The sequence below is a fragment of the Felis catus genome, chromosome D4 (assembly GCF_018350175.1).
Source record: "Felis catus isolate Fca126 chromosome D4, F.catus_Fca126_mat1.0, whole genome shotgun sequence".
NCBI classification, from domain to species: Eukaryota; Metazoa; Chordata; class Mammalia; order Carnivora; family Felidae; genus Felis; species Felis catus.
In genome coordinates, this window is record NC_058380.1 from 531,807 (window position 1) to 554,509 (window position 22,703).

A 22,703-nucleotide genomic window follows, 5' to 3' on the forward strand; every position below is an offset into this window, starting at 1 on the left:
ACAGAGCCCGACATGGGGCTTGATCTCACGGACCCTGAAACCACGACCTGAGCCAAAACCAAGAATTGGATACTAAACCGACTGAACCACCCAGGTGCCTCTTGAGTGTCTATTTCTACATGTATACTCACATACATCTTATGTGAATGCGTACTTTTTTTTTTTTTTACTAATTATGGGCTAGAACTCAATACAGTTTTCAGTTTGCCTTCACACACTATATTGTGAACATCTTTCCACATATTAGCATATATTGCCTTTTCTATTCGACTAAACAGCTACCCAGTACTCCTTTCTGTGGAAGTGCAAGTCATTTTAGCCCATCAACTAAAACTAGGATTTAAGCTGTTTTCAGATTGTTAGTACTAGGAACACTGGGGTAATGAATGCTCTTGCACGTATCTTTGTATCATTATTAGAGTGTTTCTGGAGGAAACTTTCCTAGGAATAGCAAGGCTAGAATAAATGTACAAACACTTAAAATTTAACAGCAAATGGCAAATCATCTTATAAAAACAGACTAATTTAAACTCCCACTTGTAAAGTAAGATATATCCTAAGATTTACTGGAGCCTATGACATATATGCAGTTCACCATGAGAAACACGAGAATCTATGGATCATTGTGAAGACCTCTGCAACTGCTGAAAAGCTGTTAAAAATAACGAACGCTGCCACCCACTAGTTCTGGCTGCGTTGGAGCTTCATGGTCAGTGGAGTCTACATTTTCTGGATAAAACTCAGGACACATGGCCCACCAGGTATGTGGGTCACATGTGGGCAGACAAAGGTCAGGACTGAAGTGTCTGCCCAATGGCCCCTGAGGCCATCAGACTCACTAGAGAGCAGCACTGTCCTCAGAGAGACACAGGGGCCGGGTCCTGCCTAGAGAGGCTCTCCACCCACAGCCACCAGCAGGAGGAACTGCTCCCATCTGTTCCCAAGGCCCAGCTAAGCAGTAATGAAAACACCTGTCTTCTGACCCACGCACCTCCCATTCCTTTCTTGAATCTTTCCTCTGCCTCACAAGCAGCTATGAATCAAGTCACCTGTCTTATAAGGTGCTTACTTTTCTGGCTATGGTTTCCTTTCCATGGCTTCCCCCTCCCTCCATAAACTACCCAAACCTAAAGGAACAATCTTATTTTTTCATAGAAGTCTCCATGGAAAGGGCTTCATCAAGATTTTGGCTCTCTACAAGGGAATATCTGAAAGGCACAAAGTTCTCAAGTTCTGGTATCAATTCTGAGAAACACATATTTCAGTCTTAGTCCCCATTCCTGGCAGAGCTCCTAAAACGCTTGCTAAGTCCTAAGTGCTAAGAGTCATAAAGGTGTCTTTTGTTATGTTAATGAACAGATGTTAGGAAAGCCCCCAAGTCACTTTAGGATTGGAACTTTCACCCCCCCCCAACCCCCACCCAGGGATGGGGAGAGGGGCCTGAGATTGAGTTCAAACACCAATAGCCACAAAGCCTCCATAAAACCTCAACAGGATGGGGTGTGGAGTACGTCCAGGTTAGTGAGAGTATCTACATGCTGTGAGGGCAACTCATCCCAGTTAGGTAGGAGACAGAAGCTCCTGGGCTCAGGACCCTTCCACACCTCCCCCTATGTACTTCATCTGATTGTTTATGTGCATCCTTTATAATATCCTTTCACGACAAACCATTGAGTTGTGGGCCGCTCTAGCACATTAATCCAACCTAAGGAGAGGGGTCACGTTCTGTCGGAAGCACAGGACTTGAAAATGACATCTGCAGTTGAGGGTGTGGTGGTACAGGTGGTTCTGTAGGACTGAGCCCTTAACCTGTGGGATCTGACGCCTGACGCTGTCTCCAGGTAGCTAGTGTCTAAATTAGGTTAACTGCTTGGTGGTGTTGAAAACACACATCACGTTCCTAGTAACAATGAGATACCACCTCTCTGAATATCCAGCTCCTTCCTCATCTGTAATGTGGGGACGATGTGTAAAAGGGTATTACAATTTGAAAACTGTAAGGACTCTTTTTTTTATATCTCTATTTTAATTTTTATGTGCATTTACTTTTTCAACCAAAAATGAAAAAAAAAACTTTTAGAGGTTATTTTGACATTCAAGTTCCAACACTTTTTCAAAAACTTCTATTTTTACTCCAAAAAGAAATGTAAGTTTTCATTCTTTCCCAAAATAAGTTAAATCGATCTTTTCCGTATCAGTCGTAAGTAACCCGGCCCACGCTTACCTTTAATCTTCACGTACTGCATATCTGGATTAACACACAGGGCAAGGTTACTTGGGAGAGTCCAGGGAGTGGTTGTCCAAGCCACCAAAGACACATTTTCATCTTCCTCCAAAGGGAAAGTTACAAACACTGAAGGGTCTTGTACATCCTGAGATAAAATGAGATAAAGTACCCTTTTACAAAATTTGTAATAATAACACAGAAGAAAAGGGAATTGATTCTAAAGAATAGACCTCCAGAATAAAAACCCGTCGCCATATTTATAAAAAGAAAATATAAAGCAAACAATTCCAAATACATTTTTTATATTCTTCAAAAGTGTTTTAACAGTTACTTTAGTAGTCACAAAAACAACATTTTAAGTACATAAATAGGAATATATAATAGAGATTTCACTATTATAATGACCTATTGTATAACAAATCTATAAAAAGTTAGGTCAACAAAATAACTGTTTTAAAAAATAGAGTTATCCTTTCTTTATTCCAAAATACAAAAATGAATCATTTTTTAAAGACATGAATGTGATTTTTAAAAAAATTTATTTTGAGAGAGAGGGAGAGAGGGAGGGAGAGCGAGCATGCACACATGTGGGGGAGGGTTACAATTTGTGAGTTTGAGTCTCGCATCAGGCTCTACGTGGACAGTGTGGAGCCTGCTTGGCATTCTCTCTCTCTCTTTCCCGGTTTCTCTGCCCCTCCCCTACCTGCGCACGCACTCAATAAAAGAAAAAAAATTAATATACAGCCACAAAGCAGAAAAGCTCATTTCCTGACCCAAACCAACTGCATTCTAAATAAAGTGCCCTGAGAAAAAGGAGCTCTACAAATTTCACCTTATTCACATACTAACCACTAAACAAACCTGAAAAAAGTACCAGCCCGAACTCCCGAAATGTCAGTGTCATCAAAAAGAGACCAAGGAACAACTGTTCCAGGAAGGCTGGAGGCACAGCGACCGAACAAAACACATAACCTATGATTCTCTTTTGCTGAAAAGGACATTAAGGGAAGCATTAACACAATCAACCAACAGATTAGATGGTATTTTATCAAGATCAATTCCCTAATTTCAATTACCTAAGAGAATAGTATGGATTTTCAGAAATATGTACTGAAGTCTTTAGAGGAAAAGGGACATCATGCCTGCCACCTACTCTCAGAGGGTCCCCGTCTTACCCCTCACCCTAGGAAGAGAAAGATGATGTAAAAAGGGTGACCACCACTGAAAGAGAAATGAGAACTCTTGTAACCTTTCCAGTAAGTCCAAAAATTATGTCAAACGTTAAAAACAAAAATAGACCATAGAATGGCCAAGACAAAAGACAGAACATGCTAAGTGCTGGCAAGAATGCTGCAGTACACGCTGGAGGAGTCGCTGGTACCTCTTAGAGTACGAGGCGGCAAACCACAAGGCACAGGCCAAGTCTGTCACCTCTTACAACCCAAGGGCTAGGAATGGTTTTGACAGAGCTGAGTACTTGTGTGAGAGGCCATCCAGCCCACAAGGCCTAAAATACTATCTGGCACCTCACAGTTTGCCAACCCCCATACGAGAGCTGAATATAGTAGGTACAGCCTATGATTCAGCAATTCCACTCCTGGGTATGTAATCAACAGAAGAGAGGTGTGTATATATGCTCCCCAAAGACAACCTCCAGGATGTTCACAGTAGCACTACTGTAACAGCCCCAAACTGGACATTACCTAAATGCTCACCAGAGGTACAATGGGTAAATTAAATAATGATCTACTACACACAACATAGATGTCTTTTCACAAACATAATCTTGAACGAGAGGCCAGACACAAAGAGATTGTAGTGCACAATTCATTCATATATAGTACAGTGTCTAAAACTTTAAAGATAAAAAAACAAATATTTTTCTACACCACAACAGTTTACCTTTAGGAACAGGTAGAAGTACACTCTCCTGTAATTCAGCTTACTTCAGCACAATCTGCTCATCCCAAGAGAATGTACTTGTTTACTTACAGAAGAATACACCCTCTAAAAGCTCTAGGAGCTCACAAGCTATTATGGGGATCTAATATGTAGAAATCTAGAAGCCAAAGAAAACTCCAGCTTAAGTACACAAGGATTTATATTAGAAAATGTTCTTAGCAACATTGTTTGCTACCATTAAAAAAAAAGGGCTGGGGAGCTTGGGTGGCTCAGTCAGTTAAACGTCTCACTCTTGATCTTGGCTCAGGTTATGATCTCACAGTTCGTGGGATCAACCCCCACATCAGGCTCTGTGCTGACAGTGAGGAACCTACTTGGGATTCTCTCTCTCTCTCTGCCCCTCCCCCACTCACACTAGCTGTATCTCAAAATAAATAATCATTAAAGAAAAAGGGCTATACCCTTCAAAACAACTCAGATGTCTATCAAAAGGATTAATATCTTGCAATCTATTTGTTATATGAAACACTATACAGCAGTTACAAATTAACTTAAAGCTACATGTATCAAGATGAATCTTTAAAACTTAATGTTTCCAAAGAAAGTCAAGGTGCAGGGTAAGTACAGTGTATGAGATTAGAGATAAGCATAAGGGTCGCCTGGGTGGCTCAGTCGGTTAGGTGACAGACTCTTGGTCTCAGCTCAGGTCATGATCTCGCACTTTGTGGGTTCGAGCCCCGCATTGGGCTCTGCACTAACAGTGTGGAGCCTGCTTAGGATTCTTTCTCTCTCCCTCTCTCTTTCTACTCTGCTTGCATTCCGTCTCAATAAATAAATAAACTTAAAAATCTGAAAAAGAAATAAGAATGCTATATACTGTTTACGAATATTTAGGGAGATAGCAAAAGTATTAAAATATGTATGGAAAGAAACATCGAATTCAGCACAGTGGTTACCTATCAGGTTGTAAGAAGGAAATGGAAAAGAGAAAGGTGATGTAATACATAAATTGTGGACCATTTATTTGCACAGAAACTACAACAAAAGACCCACAACTACAAACATGAAGGACTGTTATAAACACAATACTGAGTGAGAAAAACCAGATACAAATGAATACCATCACAAAAAAAACCAGTGACCTCTCAATGACATACATGCCGAAGGACATAAACACAAGATGAAGTTCCAATTTCTACAAAATACAGAGGATGTGGTCTAAATTAGACCATGGAGACATAATCAGCAAAACTCATTGTATGAAACTCTGCAAGATAAAACCTATTTCCTAAACAATAATTTGCAAGGGGGGGGGGGGGAAGGGAAAAGAAAAGCGAAATGAAGAGCTGCAGATGAAAGCAGATCTAGAACACAACTACTACCACGTACAGACCTTCCTTAGGTCCTGATTCAAAACAAAACAAAAAAGGAACAAAAAACAAAAAAGGAACAGAGAAAAAAAAAAAGGCATGGTATTTGAGAGACAAACAGAAATATAAACACTGATGATATCCAGGTATTAGATTGTTAGAATATTTCATATTCAGGATGACTGATTACTTTTGAAAATGTGATAATGTTAGTATGGTAATGTTAAAATAATAACCATTTCTTATGTCTTAAAGATACATAATGGATTGTTTATTGGTAAAATGAGGTGTCTGAAATCTGCTTTGAAATAGGGCCTGGGAGAAGTGAGTGGAGTGTGTGCTGCTGGGGCAGGACTGGCCACAGCTAACAGGTACTGGGGATGTGTGACAGGCATATGGGAGTTAATTTCATTATTTTGTCTACTTTTCTGTGTGCTGGAAATTCTCCAAGCTAAAGTATCTTTCAAAAGTAAGCAAACACAGCAATATGTTAAGGTCTGACAAAGTTATGCCTTTGATACCCAAGTGCTTAGTGTATTATTCTCTACATTTTTATGTGCTTAAAATATTTTATCTAAAAAATATGACACAACGTGAGCACTATCATAGAAGGGTATTTAGGAGACGACAGGACTCATCATGGCCACCTCACAAGGATTTGCAAAGATCAAATGAGATGTGTGAAAGCATTCTGTAAGATAAAAAGTGCCTTTGAAATAAAGCTTTAATGACAAAATTTTCAAACAAATTAATGTCCTTTAAAAGCAAAGAGGGTTAAAGCCTCAGAAAAGGAAACACCTCTTGAATACACACATGAGAACTGATACTTCACGTTTCAGAAGACTGCCTGCCTTTACGGTCTGTCTAGACAAGGTAAAGCACGGAGTGTACTCTGGTGACATCACACTCATCTCAACTCTCCCTTCACAGCAGTGACAGCTGTTATTCTGTTCATCAGAAATAAAATCATAATACTGTCAACCAATCACAAATCAGATTTGGTTCCAAATACTTTTAACAAATGAACAAATGCTACAAGGTCCCAGACGAGGCATCATGATGCCAACCAAGAACTCTTCCAAAATCAGTGACTGAAGGGAAAGAGGGAGAGCTGCACTGGTTAACCCAAGAGGCCCAAAAATATGGTCAAGAAGCTATCACATGAAGACACACCATTCACAAATCTCATGGGGAAAAATCCCTCATTTTTAACCTTAATAGAGCCTCAGTTTAGCAACTGGTAACATTCCCAGCACTCAGTAAGAAACGGTCAACCTGACGGACTCCCCACGCTAACATTCCATGTGGGGACTGGTTAGCGTGATCACAATGGTTAACCTCTGTGTGCATAAGTTAATGCCCAATGACATCACACTCACCTTGTAGTTCTGGTGAGACTCGAAGTTGGAGAGTGGAGTGTTGCATGCGGTGGAGAAGGGCATGACTTTCACACCTCTGTACACAAGGCCCTTATCATAGAGCTGTTTGAAGACCCACCTAGCAAGTAAACAGACAGTTTTACAATAATTACCCAACCAAAATTCTGTCTCCCCAAACTCAAACATTTACACCAGTCTGTCCACAGAGTTTCTATCAGCCAGTCGAAATATCACGTTTCTCAACTGGGGACTAGCTGGTAAATTACAAGAGTAGTCTGAGACATTACGCAGCCATTAAAAGTGCTAGTATCTGTTTACATGAAAAGATGTTCATGACTTGATGCTGAGTGGGAAAAGTGATACCATATCGTACAATGAGGTACTAGTTGTGTAAAACTATACATATCCATATGCACACCTACATTTTTCAGATGCTGAAAAAGCATTCACCAATATTTAACTATGCTCGGGATTTCAGAGTATTTGCTTTTAATAGTTTTCTGGTGTATTGCTTAAATTGTACTATCACGGTTAGTTTTACAAAGCAATTTAAAAAGAATAAACCATTGGGATTAGGATATCTCTCCTACAGTTGGGCAAAAACTTTTATTAAACACTTACCCATATTGTTTTAAGCCAAATGCACCAAAATGCTGAAATGTCATTGGTAACAGTTATTCCTGGGTCTCCTGTGGCAACTACTCACCTATCCCACTTGGACGTCAGGATGCACTGGTGGGAACCCTTAATACTGCCTTTAGGTATAGTTTTTATAGTCCAATTCCTATGTGTTTAGTATAATAAATGAGTTAAACTCTTTTTCATTTGCTGAAGTACATTTTTATGAAAAACTGCCTATTTTTCATGGTACTGCTTGGCTTTAAATAAGAATTAAAAAGTGATGTTTTATATCAAATTTCCCAAGTTTATTAATCTTTTTTATTGAGTCATAATTTACATGTAATATTATATTCAGACTTGATATTTATACACACTGCAAAATCACAGTAAATCCAGTTACCATCCACCACTAAGGCTGCAATAATTTTATTTTTCTTATGATAAGAACTTTTAGCATTTATCATTTGGTCAACTTTTAAATATGCACTATAATATCACTGACGATAATCATCATGTTGTATATTACATCTCCATGATTTATTTATAACTGGAAGTTTGTACCTCTTGACCCACTTTACACACCTTGCAACCCCTCTTCCCTCTGGCAACCACCATTTTGTTCTGTGTCTGTGAGTTTTGTTTTTCTAGATTCTACATCTAAGTGAAATCATATGGTATTTGTCTTTCTGACTTATGTCACTTAGCATAATACCCTCAAGGTCCTTCCATGTTGTCACAAATGGCAAGATTTACTCTTTTTTATGGTTGGGTAATATTCTATTTTTTACACACACACACACACACACACACACACACACACACACACACACACACGCACACACCTCACATCTTTTTTATCTCTTATCAATCAACGGACATGTAGGTTAACTCCATACCTTGGCTACTATAAATAATGTGATGAACATAAGGACACATATCTCTTTTGAATTAACATTTTCTTTCTTTCTTTCTTTTTTTTTTGGATACTCAGAAGTAGAATTGCTGCATCATGTGGTATTCTATTCTTAATTTTTTGAGGACACTCCATACTGTTTTCCATTCTATCCATACCAATCTACATTTCCACAAACAATGCACGAAGGTTCCCTTTTCTCCATATTTTGGCCGACATTTGTTATGTCTTGTCTTCTGGATACTAGCCATTTTGACAGGGATAAGGTCGTATCTCATTGTGGCTCTGATTTGTATTTTCCAGATGATGAGTGATGCTGAGTATCTTTTCAGGTCTGTTGGCATCTGCATGTCTTCTTTGGGGAAAAAATGTGTCTTAAGATCTCTGCACATTTTTTTTCCTTTTTTTTTTTTAATGTTTATTTTTGAGACAGAGGGAGAAACAGTGCAAGTGGGGGAGGGGCAGAGAGAGAGGAAGACACAGAATCCGAAACAGGCTCCAGGCTCCGAGCTGTCAGCACAGAGCCTGATTCAGGGCGCGAACCCACGAACTGTGAGATCATGACCTGAGCCAGTCAGACGCTCAACTGACTGAGCCACCCAGGTGCCCCTGCACATTTTTAAATCAGATTTTCTTTTGCTCCTGAGTTGTAGGAGTTCTTTACATATTTTGGATATTAATCCCTTTACCAGATACACAATTTATAAATATTTTCTCCCATTCAATAGGTTGCCATTTCATTTTGATGGCTTTTTTTTTTTTTTTTTTTTAATGTTTACTTATTTTTGAGAGAGAGAGACAGAGCGTGAGCCAGGGAAGGGCAGAAATGGAGACAGAATTCAAAGCAGGCTCCAGGCTCTGAGCTGTCAGCACAGAGCCTGATGTGGGGCTTGAGCCCACAAACTGTGAGATCATGACCTGAGCCAAAGTCAGACGCTTTGACTGAGGCAAACTGACTGAGACACGCAGGAGCCCTGATTGCTGATAGCTTCTTTTGCTGTGCAGAAACTCTTTAGTTTTATGTAACCCCATTTGTTGATTTTTGCTTTTGCTACCATTCTTTTGGAGTCATATCTAAAAAAAAAAATCATTGCTAAGACAGATGTCAAGGAGCTTACTGCCTGTTTTCCTCTAGGAATTTTATGGTTTCAGGTCTTACATTCAAATCTTTATTCCACTTGATTTAATTTTCGTGTATGATGTAAGACACCAGACTAGAAACATTCTGTTGCATCTGGCTTTCCAGCTTTCCCAGAACCATTTATTGAAGAGACTGTCCGTTCTCCACTGTGTATTCTTGGCTCCTTATTATTAGCCACATTTAAGTTCAACAACCCTAATCCAGAGCATTAATAGACCTTTTTTTTTCAGGTGTTTAACACAAATCCTGGTTCTTAGATGCTTCTCTAATCATGAGAATTCTAGATGCTCGGTGACCAGGAAGGCCCCTCTCCAAAGTCTCCAGCCTGTCAGAGAAAACTTATAAGCTTCCAACTTTGGGTATACAGGCCTGGGGATGTGTCCACAGGGGCTTATCAGAGTCAGAGGGTCTGAAAACTGCCCCAAAGCATCTAGCTCTTCAAAGGCAAAGGACTTGGGCCAAGCATGTACAACAGATCTTGTCTAAGAGAAATGCAAGCAGGTAGACAGGAAGGCAGCAAGAGCCATGTGCGCCTACAATACAGCACAAAGAAAGTGCACTGTACAAAACAGCTTTGCAACTCACTGTCATTCTGTATAATTTAACAAAAGTTAAGACTTTCTCAAGGCCTGAAGTATGTACATAGAGCACTCTGCAATCATAATAATGGTGCTTCTTTGTCCATTAACGATATGCAATGATTCTTGTACTATCTATCCTGAGGTTCAGCTAGTAAGACTTTGGCATCACAACAGTTGTTTTGTAACAGTAATGAAAAAAAAAAAAGGAGCATTCATTTTGAAACAGCTATACAAGTGATTGCACTATACAACTTGTCTCAGTATAAAACTCAAAATACATAATCTCTTAAACTTCATTATTTAAAAAACAAAGACAAAAAAAAACCACTTCTGAAACTTAATTTTCCCTAAATTTGGTACTAATTTGGCAAAAACCTTTGACTAACATTACCTGATTAGCATGAACAATTATGTGTTCTGATGAAAAATACTAACGTATTTGCTTACAAATCGCTGTTCAAATTGCTGGAACCATTATATACCACAGAATATATGCATATCCTACTACTTTAGTAGAATCCAAAATTTACTGAATTTAAAAACAATCTGGGATGAGAGAGATAAACAGTTGGTGCATAGGATTTTTAGGGCAGTGAAAATCCTCTGTATGATTAATGGCTACAATGTCCACCAAGAGTAAACCCTAAACTACCAACTCTGGGTGATTATGATGATTATGATGTGTCAGTGTATGTTCATTAGTGGTAACAAATGTTATCACCTCTGGCGGGGACGTTGATAATGGGGAGGCTGTGCATGTTTGGGGGCACAGGGAATTCAGGAAATCTTTGTGCTTTCCTCTCAATTTTGCTGTGAACCTAAAAGTGCTCTAAAAAAATAAAATAAAATAATAAAGTGTTAAAAACAAAAACAAATCCATCCCAAAGATTTTAGATAAATAATTATGAATCTGAAAAACTGATTCATGGTACATAATCTTTCCACTAAGCAATTAACAGAATATTCATTATATTTACAATTTCAAATAAACCTACCAGACAGATTCCATGAATTGTGGGTACAGAGTTTTGTAGTCATTGTCAAAGTCAATCCATCGGCCAAGTCTGGTAACAGTAGACTAAAAATACGAACGTTAGAGTTATTAGACAATGATATTTTTTACTGCACTTCAATGTTATATTTCTATCATCACCACGTCCAGTGATTTTGGAAAAACAGAACCACCAATGTTTCAAGTAAATCTATGTAAGGTTAAGAACCAGTTTTCTTGACATTCATCCTATCTGCAGATGATATTTATAAATATTAATATTCTTTTATACAAGTCTACCCAAACTACCATTTGGCAAATACCTCAGGTGTAATTGCTGCTGGCAAGAATCATCAATGGATGCTAAAATTCCTAAGCAAAAGTATAAGAAACAGGATATTTGCAATATCTCCCCACAGCATACTTAATTATAAAGGAAAAGTTACAAATTAACAACAGAGAAACCTGACCTGTATTACCTTAGTGAACAAAATTAATGTCACCAATGAGACATTATATCAGCATCACAGGCCTCCTGACAATGACAGACCGAGAAGGACATGATGTCACTTCTGAGCATTCTTGTCAAAAATGTATACATAACCTAAACTTAATCATGGGAAAACATCAGACTTTGGGGGACTTTCTGCAAAATAATCAGTCTATACTCTTTAAAAGTGACAAGGCTGGGGTGCCTGTCTGGCTTAGTCGGTAGAGCATGCAACTCTTGATGTCGGGGTCATGAGTTGCAGCCCCACAGTGGGTATAGAGATTAAATACATAAATAAACTTTTAAAACGTTTTTTTTTTAAAAGTGACATGGTCATGAAAGACAAAGACGGAGGGAATCTTCCAGCTTAAGGAGAATAAGGAGGTATGACAACTAAAAGCAATGTGTATTCCTAGACAGGATCCTGGATCAGTAATAATTAATACAACAACTAGCTAAATTTGAAAAAGGTCTATTATATTTTATCAGTGTTATTTCTTGCTTTCGATAATTACATTATGATTATCGAAAGTGTTGGAATTTGAGAAGTAGAGAAGAGTATGAATTCTTCATAACTGTTTTTGCAATTTTCTGGTAAGTCTGAATTACTCAAAAATGAAGTGTTAAAAAAAATTTTTTTTAAGGTAAAGAAAGTTACATGCATATTATACTCATTAGATTTTTCCCTTCTGGCAACGAAGCAAGAAAGTTTGACTGAATAAAGTTAGGTTAAAAAAATGATTTTTAATAAAAAAATTACAAAATTAAAAAACAGGGGTGCCTGGGCAGCTAATTCGGTTAAGCGTCCGACTCAGCTCAGGTCATGACCTCACGGTTCATGGGTTCAAGCCCTGTGTTAGGCTCTGTGCTGACATCTCAAAGCCTGGAGCCTACTTTGGATTCTGTGTCTCCCTCTCTCTCTTGCTCCTCCCTCCCTCAAGCTCTGTCTCTCTCTCAAAAACAAATACACATTAAAAAAACCTTTTAATTAAAAAGTAAAAAAGTTAGGGTAGGAGGAAACAGAGGAGCTTTAATTTTCAGGGTGATGAAATCAGATTTTACTCACCAATCAGGAGAAGCTACTCAAAATGCTGAGCAGGGAAGGGCACAATAGACCAATTAGGAGATGGTTACAGAAATGAAGGGGAGGGTGGGAGGGAGACCAGAGAGGGGATGTAGGAATGAAATAACCAGACAAGAGACACTGAGCAAGAAAAACTTGACAGGGTTTGGCATCTGATTTGTTCACGAGCATCATGTGTGAAGCTCTGAAGATTGATATGGAATAGGGAATTCGGAACAAGAGCAAGTTTGAGAAGTCAAAGTGGTAAGATGGTGAGATGGAAAAAAATACAAGTCAGACATATTTTTAAGTTACACAGACCACTAGCTGGAGAGCCAGGGAGGAGGGGGAGCCGAGGACCTCTGCTCCTCAGCCCTTGAGAAAGAATGAGAGAGGTAGGAACTCTGCTAGGCCTTCACAGGACTAACAGAAGCAATGGTAGGATGGGAGTCAAATTAATATAACAACGAGTCCAAATTTGCATTGTTTTTAACATCTGAATTTTTTTTACTGCAACATTCAAGTTAATCTATGCACTAGGACAGCCCAATTCCTGTCATACACAGTGAGCAGGTAGGAGATTAAATATGGAAGACCAATCGAGCACCCAGAAACCAGAAAAAAGAGGGCTCAGTTTAGGCTGACAGCTTAATAGGCTTGTACGTGGAAGCTAAATACTTCTTTGGAGAGAACGATCAACCTTCTTATGTCACAACCTCACACAGATAGCCATACTTTTGGACGCATCTCATAAAAAGCACAAAAGGAGCATAAACCATATTAACTCCCATTTAAAAATTAAAGTTTTTGTTCATTCTACTGAAAACAACCCAACATACCTTCCACTCAGTGGAATATCTCATCACAATTGCTCGGCACTGATTGTTATACTCTACGATCCCCATTTTGGCTACATCCTCTGGTCCTCTGATCCCCAGTGTCTTATCAATTTCATATTCCTGAAAATTTGTGACAAGATTATTAACATCCCTGCCTATGAAACAGATTCAAGTCAGCAACTGTAGAACATAAAACAGTTTTAAAAAATACTAAGTCTCAAAAATCTACAGAGAAGATGAACTACAAATGGCATTGTAGAAACAAAGTACATTATAGGAAAAATTCATCATACTTGAACATATTATATGATGAAATCCAATGCTTATTAAAAAATCAGAACATTATAAGGCTGGTGACTCAAACATACCACAGGTAAGCCGTGACAATCCCATCCAAACCTTCTGTCAACGTGAAACCCACTCTGGTGAGCATATCTGGTAACTATATCTTTAATTGTCCCTGCAAGTATATGTCCATAGTGAGGCAGTCCAGTTGCAAAAGGAGGCCCATCATAGAACGTAAATCTAACAGAGGTAATAAAAATGTATTGTTACTTTAAAACAGCAAAAATTTAGGACATTTTTGTATAGATAGGTCCTATCACAATAGAATCCTCAGGGAGAAGAAAAGCAGAAAGACCAGAAAATTCACAGACATACATGGTTAGAGATTTACTGCAAGTCCTGCCTTCATAAAAACTAGTTACGGTGGAGCTGAGTGACCTCCATCAGACTATCCACACTTTGTTTATTAGCCATGACTAAGGCAAGTCATTCATCCCGATCCTGATTTACCTCATCAGTAAAACAGGGCAACATCTATCGCATAAAGTTTTTGAATACAGTAGATAGACGATGAAAACAGTAAAGAAAGGACTGGTTTTCAGGTGAATGGGGACTAGAGGCAGGAAATACTCCAACAGGAAGCTAAGACTAAGTGTTTAAATGAAGGTGGTAATAATGAGAAAAGTGGAAAGGAAGAGGGTGACACATAAACTCTATTTAGAAAACCTCTTAAAGAAACGGAATCTACCCTGATATTTAAAAACTCATCCACTTACTGTGTACCTGCTGCTGAAAGCACCCACTATATACAGAGCTAGGAGACTGGAACACAAAGATGAATGAAGAGTTTCTGCTTTCATGGAACTCAGTCTAAAAAAATGACTACTCTTAAGGACTCTACCAAAGAAATTCACATACTTTGGCTTGTGTTTTGACTGCTTTAAGCATTCCTGAAAACAATTAAATTCGGACCAGAACTGCAAGATTTTTTCTTCTTCAGCAGGAAAATTGATGTTTTCTGGAACTTGCTGAACCATTTTGTTGCTGCAAGAGAAATTAAAATTTTTTTTCTCAAGAGAGAATTCTAGGAATAAGAGTAGCATATATTAAAATGTATATACATATTACTATTCATCACACTACATGACACTTAAAAAAACATTATAGCTTTCTAAAATTAAAGTTCACCCTTTTAAAGTATACAATTCAGTGGTCTGTAGCATATTCACAGGTTGTGCAACCATCAGCATGTCTAATTCCAGAACAACTTCATTACCACCCGCCCCTTGCAAAAACCTGTAGACGTTAGTAGTCACTCTCCATTCCCTCCTTCTCAGCCCCTTGGCAACCATTAACCTGCTTCCTGTCCTATGAGTTTTCCTATTCAGGACATTTCATATAAATGGAATCACGTGTCTGGCTTCTGAGAATTGTGGTGTTTTTTTTTTTTTAATGTTTATTTATTTTTGAGACAGAGGCAGAGCATGAATGGAGGAGGGTCAGAGAGAGAGGGAGACACAGCACCCAAAACAGGCTCCAGGCTCTGAACTGTCAGCACAGAGCCTGACACAGGGCTTGAACCCACGGACCGCGAGATAAAAGACCTGAGCCAAAGTCGGACGCTTAACCAACTGAGCCACCCAGGCACCCCCTGAGAATTGTTTTCAAAGTTCATCCATGCTGTAACACATCTTCAAACTTCATTACTTTTGATGGCCGAGTAAATATTTCATTGTATCGATATGTCACAGTTTATCCATTCATTAATTCATGGACATTAGGGATGTTTCCAATTTTTGGCTAATATGAGCAATCCTGCTATGAACATTCATCTGTAAGTTATCATGTGGGCATATGTTTTCAGTTCTCTTGGGTAAATATATCCAGTAGTAGAACTGCTGGATCATATGGTAACTGTGTTTAACTTCTGGGAAACTACCAAAAAGTTTTCTAAAGCTGCTGCCTCATTTTATGTTCTCCCAGGAGTGAATAAGTATTCCAGGTTTTCTACATCCTCACTCCTTATTGTCCATTTTTGGATTATAGGAAATCCTAATGGATATGAAGTAGTATCTCATTATGGGTTTGATTTGCATTTCCCTAATGATTAGTTGAGCACATTTTCATGTGCTTATGGGCAATATTTGTATCTTATTTGGAGAAATTTCCATTCATCCTTTGTCCAATATTTAAGATGAGTTCTTTTAATTGTTGAGCTCTAAGAGTTCTTTATATATTTTAGATACAAGTCCCTTATTATAGAATCTGCAAATATTTTCTTCACCCTGGGGGTTGTCTTTTTATATTCTTCATGTTAGTTGCTAAAGCGCAAACACTTTAAAAATGTTTAAAAATGTTATTTACTGTGAGTGAGAGTGAGAGTGAGAGTCAGAGTGAGAGTGAGAGAGAGTGCGCAGAGAGAAAGGGAGACAGAGAATCCCAAGCAGGCTCTGCACTACTCGGGGCTTGAACTCAAACCATGAGATGCTGACCTGAGCTGAGATCAAGAGTCAGACACTTAACCAACTGAGCCACCCAGGTGCCCCCATTTATTTTTAAAAAATATTTATTTATTTTGACAGTGAGCGCATGTGGGAGACGGACAAAGGGGGAGGGAGAGAATCCCAACCATCAGAGACTGATGCGGGGCTCGGGGACCATCACATCATGACGAGCCAAAATCAAGAGTGGGGCGCTTAAGTGACTGTGCCACCCAGGTGTCCCTCATTTATTTTTGAGATGCAATGCTGTGTTTGAGTTTTATATAGGAAAAAAATAAGGAAAGAACAGGTGGGCCATTTAATGAATCCCAACATCCATTTCTGACGAGGTGTGCCATTAAATGGTATTAAATCGAAGTTGGATGGCAGTTTGGATCTTTGGATCTTGTTACAAGTCTGGCCTTTCATGGATAGAAAGGGTGTTTGTGCACTTCTTGATTTATTAGGGGTCCTGCTGGTTCAGGACTACCTTATTAGAGGCCAACTGAAACTTAAGGGGTTACATTTGAAGATTAACAGATGTCTAGCCAACACATTAATTTCTGTCACTTCTAATGCTCCTCAAGGCTGCTTCTATAATCAACAGCATCTATGGGAGCTGAATACGGCAGACTTGCCGCCCCACCTTGGTGGGAGGAGTCGGAACTTGCATTTTAACAAGACCCCAGGGGATTAACCTGCACATCAAAGTTTGAGTCACTGCTCTTGAACTGTTTTAACCATTATTCAGGAATATCTATCTGAAGTTTTTTATTTTATTTTTTTGAGAAAATAATATTTAAGCTTCCTGTGAAAATGCTCCTAACTTTTATAAAACTTTCTTGGGAGCTTCGACTCAAGGTAACGGCACTGGTTAGCCACGAAGAGCCATGTATCAGTGACCGGGCTATGGTGGCTGCTGAGGAGAAACAGCCCCCATGCATAAATCACAGGATTGCTGTGGCCCCTCACATCCACTGGAGAGCTGTACCTGCAAACAGCATCCAGTAACCACAGGGCCTGGGGTGTGGGGAGCAGAAAGAGGAGGGGAGATTCATCACCAGGTCATGCTAAGGGAAGGAATATCCTCTTCCTCTCTCTGACCATAAAACCCTTGCCCTCCAATCTTCTGTATTCCAGACTCTCTCAGACCTCTTTAGTGGCAACTTCCTGTTCAGAAACGTCTATATACCCTCCTTGACCTTTACTGATGTTTACTTCAATAGATCTTAGAAATGCACACAAAAATATTTTTGTTTAAAGTAAACATCACGCTCTTCCTTGCCACGCCTGCTCCAGTCTTTAATTCGAATGCACGAGTAGTCCCACTGTTCCCTCCTGCTACCTGAGTATTTTTTAATTTTATTTTTTATTTTTTAAAATTTACATCCAAATTAGTTAGCATATAGTGCAATGATTTCAGGAGTAGATTCCTTAATGCCCCTGACCCATTTAGCCCATCCCCCCTCCCACAACCCCTCCAGTAACCCTCAGTTTGTTCTCCATATTTATGAGTCTCTTCTGTTTTGTCCTCCTCTGTTTTTATATTATTTTTGTTTCCCTTCCCTTCTGCTCATCTGTTTTGTCTCTTAAAGTCCTCATATGAGTGAAGTCATCGATTTTTGTTTCTCTGACTAATTTCACTTAGCATAATACCCTCCAGTTCCATCCACGTAGTTGCAAATGGCAAGATTTCATTCTTTTTGACTGCCGAGTAATACTCCATTGTGTGTGTGTGTGTGTGTGTGTGTGTGTGTGTGTGTGTGTGTGTGTGTATAGCACATCTTCTTTATCCATTCATCCATCGATGGACATTTGGGCTCTTTCCATACTTTGGCTATTGTTGATAGTGCTGCTATAAACATGGGGGTGCATGTGTCCCTTTGAAACAGCACACCTGTATCCCTTGGATAAATGCCCAGTAGTGCAATTGCTGGGTGGTAGGGTAGTTCTATTTTTAATTTTTGAGGAACCTCCATACTGTTTTCCAGAGTGGCTGCACCAGCGTGCATTCCCATCACTACCTGAAATTTCTAAGTCCCCCACTTGATAGGACCAGATAATTTCCACATCCAACTGGCCACCAAAGTTCTGTGAATCAGACCTCTAAGTCTATTTCTGTTCTTTTTTCTGTCCTCCCAGGTCTTCACAGTATGTTACTAAAGTCAAATTTAATCCCAGAGGTGTGTCTAACTCTGGCCCTTTCTCAGTTTGGTCATATCCTATTAACGTATACCCCAGATATACTTACACAAATGTACAAAATACGTACAAAAATATTAACTGAAGCACTGTTCCCATAAATCCCTGAAAACAATTTAAATACCCATGAGTAATTAAGTGACTAAATTATGGTACATCACTACCAAGCAGGCGTTAAAAATAATCATATTTTGGGGCACCCCCGTGTCTCAGTCACTTGAGCATCTGACTTTGGCTCAAGTCAGGATGTCACAGTTTTTGAGTTCGGGTCCCCCATCAGGCTCGCTGCTTCAGATCCTCTGTTCCCCCTCTCTCCGCCCCTCCTCCTCCTCCTCTCACTCTCTCTCAAAAATAAACATTCAAAAAAGTAATCATAACATACCAAATACTGCCAAATGTTGAGAAACAAAGCAAATCACCATTCTAGTAATTTATATTATGTACATCAGCATTTTCAAGAGACTTAAAAATACACACGTGTAAATAAAGTCTATGTGGAAGTAGTTCTGTATTTGAATTTAGAAGGCTGCCCACCAAACTAGCCTACAGCCACCATCGAGGAGTAGGGTTAGGAAGGGGAAGGCATGAAAGAACACTTTTCTATTTATTACTTCCTCCCACTTTTTGGGTGTGTATTAACTTTATCACAAAAACGTTGAAAATAAAGAGAAAAATAAACACTGTACCTGACATAACCACCTTCCTAAGGAAGAAGCTCTGAAAATACCACTTTCGTATTACCCTTAAATGCAATGACTCCTCCCCCCCCCCCCCCCCCCCAATATTCCGTGCAGACTTTTCAAGGGGGCAGTGCAGGCCACCTTCCCCGGAAATGCCACCTCTCCTGCTGACTTTCCCTTTGACACAGAGCCTCCCGGACACGGCTTTCCTGCTACTCTGTCCGCAGCCTCCAGCACCGCTTACTAAGTAATGTGCTTTCCTCTCGAAGGCGCTCACCGACCCCCCCCCCCCCCCCCGTTCCCACGCATGTGCCGCCTGTAGACGCGTCTCCCGGTCCCTGTTCACACACACGTGCCACCTGCAGACCCATGTCCCCGACCCTGTTCCCGTGACCTCGCACGTGGGACGCGCTCCAACCCGTCCGTCTGAAGCAATCACGCGGTCCGCATCCTCAGTCTCCACCCACCTGCCTTTTCAGTCGGCCCTCCTGCACGCGACGAGTCGTGGCGCCACCGCTGGGTTTGTGAGCTATGAGAAAAGTGACTCGACCTCACACCTCCAGCGTGTCACCTGTAAAGTACAGCTCACAAAACGCACAACGCTAACTTAACACCCACTGGAATACCGGATATCACATGTCCGCTTTGTGAGCTACTGTTAACTTCCTGCCCGCAAATCCCATCCCACCGTCCCTGCCGGTCGGCGTCACTCAATCGGCTCCCTTCGCTTCCCTGTGCTCCACTCTTCAATCACTTACACAGAGAACATGCTGTCCGCCATTTTACCGATACTTTGCAAAACTTAAGACGCTACTAGAAACCCTCAGTTACTTTGCCTCCGGTTTCATCCCTCCTCACCCTCCTGCAAAACCTGAAGGCTAAAACCAGCCCTCACCCCCATCCCCTAATAAAAACCCAGTTCCCTCCGGACTCGGTTACAGCACCACTTCCTTCGAGAAGCGAACCACGAACTCCTCAGACTGGAGGCCGGTCCCCTCGCACCTGTCCCTCACGCAGGAACCTCAGGGACCCACCCCCCGAAGGAGCACGCACTTTCGGACTGTACCGTACACTCCGGACTCGCTCCCCTCCGGCTCCTGCTCACCCTCAGGGCTGCAAACCCACCGCGGCTCCTCACGCTCCCCTTCTCGCAGCTACAGACCCCGCGGAAAACGGCCTTCCTCTCCCCGCTCCCAGGGGCACCGGGCACTACCAGACTGCGGGACGCCGTGCTTACTCCCCTCGAGCCCCAGGGCCCTGGCAGCAAACTCTCCTCCCCGCGGGCCTACGACTAGATCGGTGCCTCCGAACGCCCCGATCCTCAAGTCGTCTCGCCCACCCCCCGAATCTCCCTAGCCGACTACCACACCAACTTCTCGCAACCACCCCACGGGGCCAGCAGGCTAGGCGGGGGCACCCGGGCGACCCCGCGGGCAGGCCGGTGGGTAGGGGAGACGAATAATCCGGGGTGACCCCGCGGGCGATGACGGCGGGGGGCGAGTACCCTGAGGCGACCCCGCAGGCAGGACAGGGGTACCTGGGGCGACCCCGCAAGGTAGAGCGAGGGTACTCTGGGCGACCCCGTGGGTAAGACGGGGATACCTGGGGCGACCCCACAAGCAGGATGGGCGGGGGAGGGGTGCGAATGGGAAGGAAACCAGGGTCGATCCCACGGGCAGAGCGCGGTACGTGGAGCGACCCCGCGGGCAGGACGACGGTACCCTGGGCAAACCCGCAGGTAGGGCGGGGTAACCTGGGGCGACCCTGCGGGCAGGGCGGGGGTACCTGAAGGGCCCGCGAGCAGGCGCGCCACGGAAAGAGCCGCGTCCACGCCGCAGCCCGGCGTCCAGAGGTGATGCAACGCTCTGACAGCGCCGGTCTACACCGGCCAATTAGCGCGCGCCGCCCGACACCCACTAACAACTAGGACGCCGATTGGCCGCGCGGGCCCCGACCACGCCCACTCGGGCGTGCGCGGCGTGTGCGCTGGGAAGGCGGCTGCGCGACCCCGCACGATGGAAGCCCCCAGCCACTTGGGCCTCTGTGGTGATTGCACCCTGATGGTGGGGCCCGGGGGCAGCGAGGGGGGACTGATGTTGTGCCTGGTGACCGCGCGTCTTACACAGGTGTACCCGCTTGTCAGGGTTCAGCTGGCTGTGCGCGCGCGGGACGCCTGTGCATTTCCCCACTCGCAATTCGGGCGCGGTGACGGCGGCCTCGGGAATTCCGCCTTGGGGCATTGTCGCTGGGGACCCCCGTGGGAGCCAGTGTCGTGGAGGGTGACCGCCGCAGGAGTCCGTGTCTTGGACACCCGCGCCAGGTCACCCCGGGGCTGGCGAGACTGCAGTCCCGGGCCCCACCCCAAGCTCGCTGACACGTACACTGGATGCGGGGCCCGGGGTGTGCATTTACCCTGGGCCCGACGCTGACGCCTCCGGGTACCCGGATTCCTGCCTGCCCAGGTCGTATCTGGGAGCGGCTGAGGTGTCGGCGGTCAGGGGGACCTCAAGGAGCCCAACCCTGCGTGCGCCTTTTCCAGAGTTCTGGCTTCAGTGCAGAAGTTGTGCTAAACGGGCACAGGGAAACAGGTCGCAAAACAAGGGTGGAAATGCCTGGTAACCCGCTTTAAAGTTAGTACTGTGTTAACGTTTCCTGTAATGAAAACAAAGCTTACTTGCTTTGTCATCTGCTCACTTATAATGTATTATCACTGCTGTGGGTCTGCCTGGCACGTTCTGGATATGCTGGTTAAAAACCAAAGGGAGTGTGGAGCCATGCAAAGGGCAGCAGACAGCAGGCTTTGGCACCAGAGGCTGTGAAGGGAATTTTAGGCCTTACAAATTCAGACTAATTCTGTATGTAACTGCTTATTGTATCCATTAGAAGAACAAAAGGAAAAAAAAAAAAAAAAAGATCTGGCTGAGACTGTATAGAAAGCATGGTAAGTTTAAGAACATTTTGATAGTTTGTGTAAACATTTATTTAGTAGTCTACTTATCATCTAAAATGTCATGGACTAGAGTAAGGGGGTTTAATTTCCTTGCTGAAAGGGTTAACTCCAGTCAGTAACTCCGGTTACTCCAGTAGCTACTCCAGTAAGGTGTTTCCTCAGCTTATTAACTACAAGTATTTGGAACCTGTGTTTTGCATGTGCCGAGTTGCTACCTTGTCTGTCCAGATTAGAGCCAGAAAGAAGGCTTCCAGATAATGTCCAGGAAAAAAGGTGGGGTGACAGGTTTGATTATTTAAATCTTGGATTGAGAAAACATCTTATGGTACTGTTGGAAGGTATAAGACTGAAAGTCTTAGTCTTCCTAGTTCAACTACAAAGAAGTTGAACAAGTAGAAAAAAAGATTGTAGAAAAACAAATTACACTACTTGGATCAGAGTTGAATCCTCACTTGTTAGAGCAGAAGTCAATGCATAGTGTCTAACACTGAAAACCAAGAAATAATAGCATCAGCACGTTGCAGATACGGAGGTAAGTATCAGGACACGTAAAATTGTTGCCGGTGTTTGTATCTTGGGAGCAGGAATT

At 41.9% G+C, this 22,703-nt stretch overlaps 1 protein-coding gene and 1 non-coding gene across 4 annotated transcripts in view; both read right to left on the reverse strand.

Moving 5' to 3' along the window:
* The window catches only part of IARS1 (isoleucyl-tRNA synthetase 1), a 68,048-nt gene extending 46,953 nt beyond the window's left edge, over window positions 1–21,095 (reverse strand). Inside the window, exons 1-8 of one of the 3 annotated variants that reach the window (XM_011288208.4) lie at window positions 20,950–21,026; window positions 19,632–19,748; window positions 14,721–14,846; window positions 13,886–14,042; window positions 13,518–13,637; window positions 11,130–11,212; window positions 6,879–6,996; window positions 2,225–2,372 (exon numbers count right to left, since the gene is read on the reverse strand). In XM_011288208.4, coding sequence (XP_011286510.2) covers window positions 2,225–2,372; window positions 6,879–6,996; window positions 11,130–11,212; window positions 13,518–13,637; window positions 13,886–14,042; window positions 14,721–14,839 — 745 coding nt within the window. In that variant the 5' untranslated portion in view covers window positions 14,840–14,846; window positions 19,632–19,748; window positions 20,950–21,026. Of the gene's footprint in view, window positions 1–2,224; window positions 2,373–6,878; window positions 6,997–11,129; window positions 11,213–13,517; window positions 13,638–13,885; window positions 14,043–14,720; window positions 14,851–19,631; window positions 19,749–20,949 lie in introns of those variants that run through there. The other 2 variants (XM_006939004.5, XM_011288209.4) reach the window with 2 other exon arrangements.
* LOC111557675 lies at window positions 17,171–17,302 on the reverse strand. Its single transcript, XR_002737909.1, has one exon. It is a non-coding gene; the product is annotated as a small nucleolar RNA SNORA84 (small nucleolar RNA).
* Window positions 21,096–22,703: the final 1,608 nt, after the last annotated feature.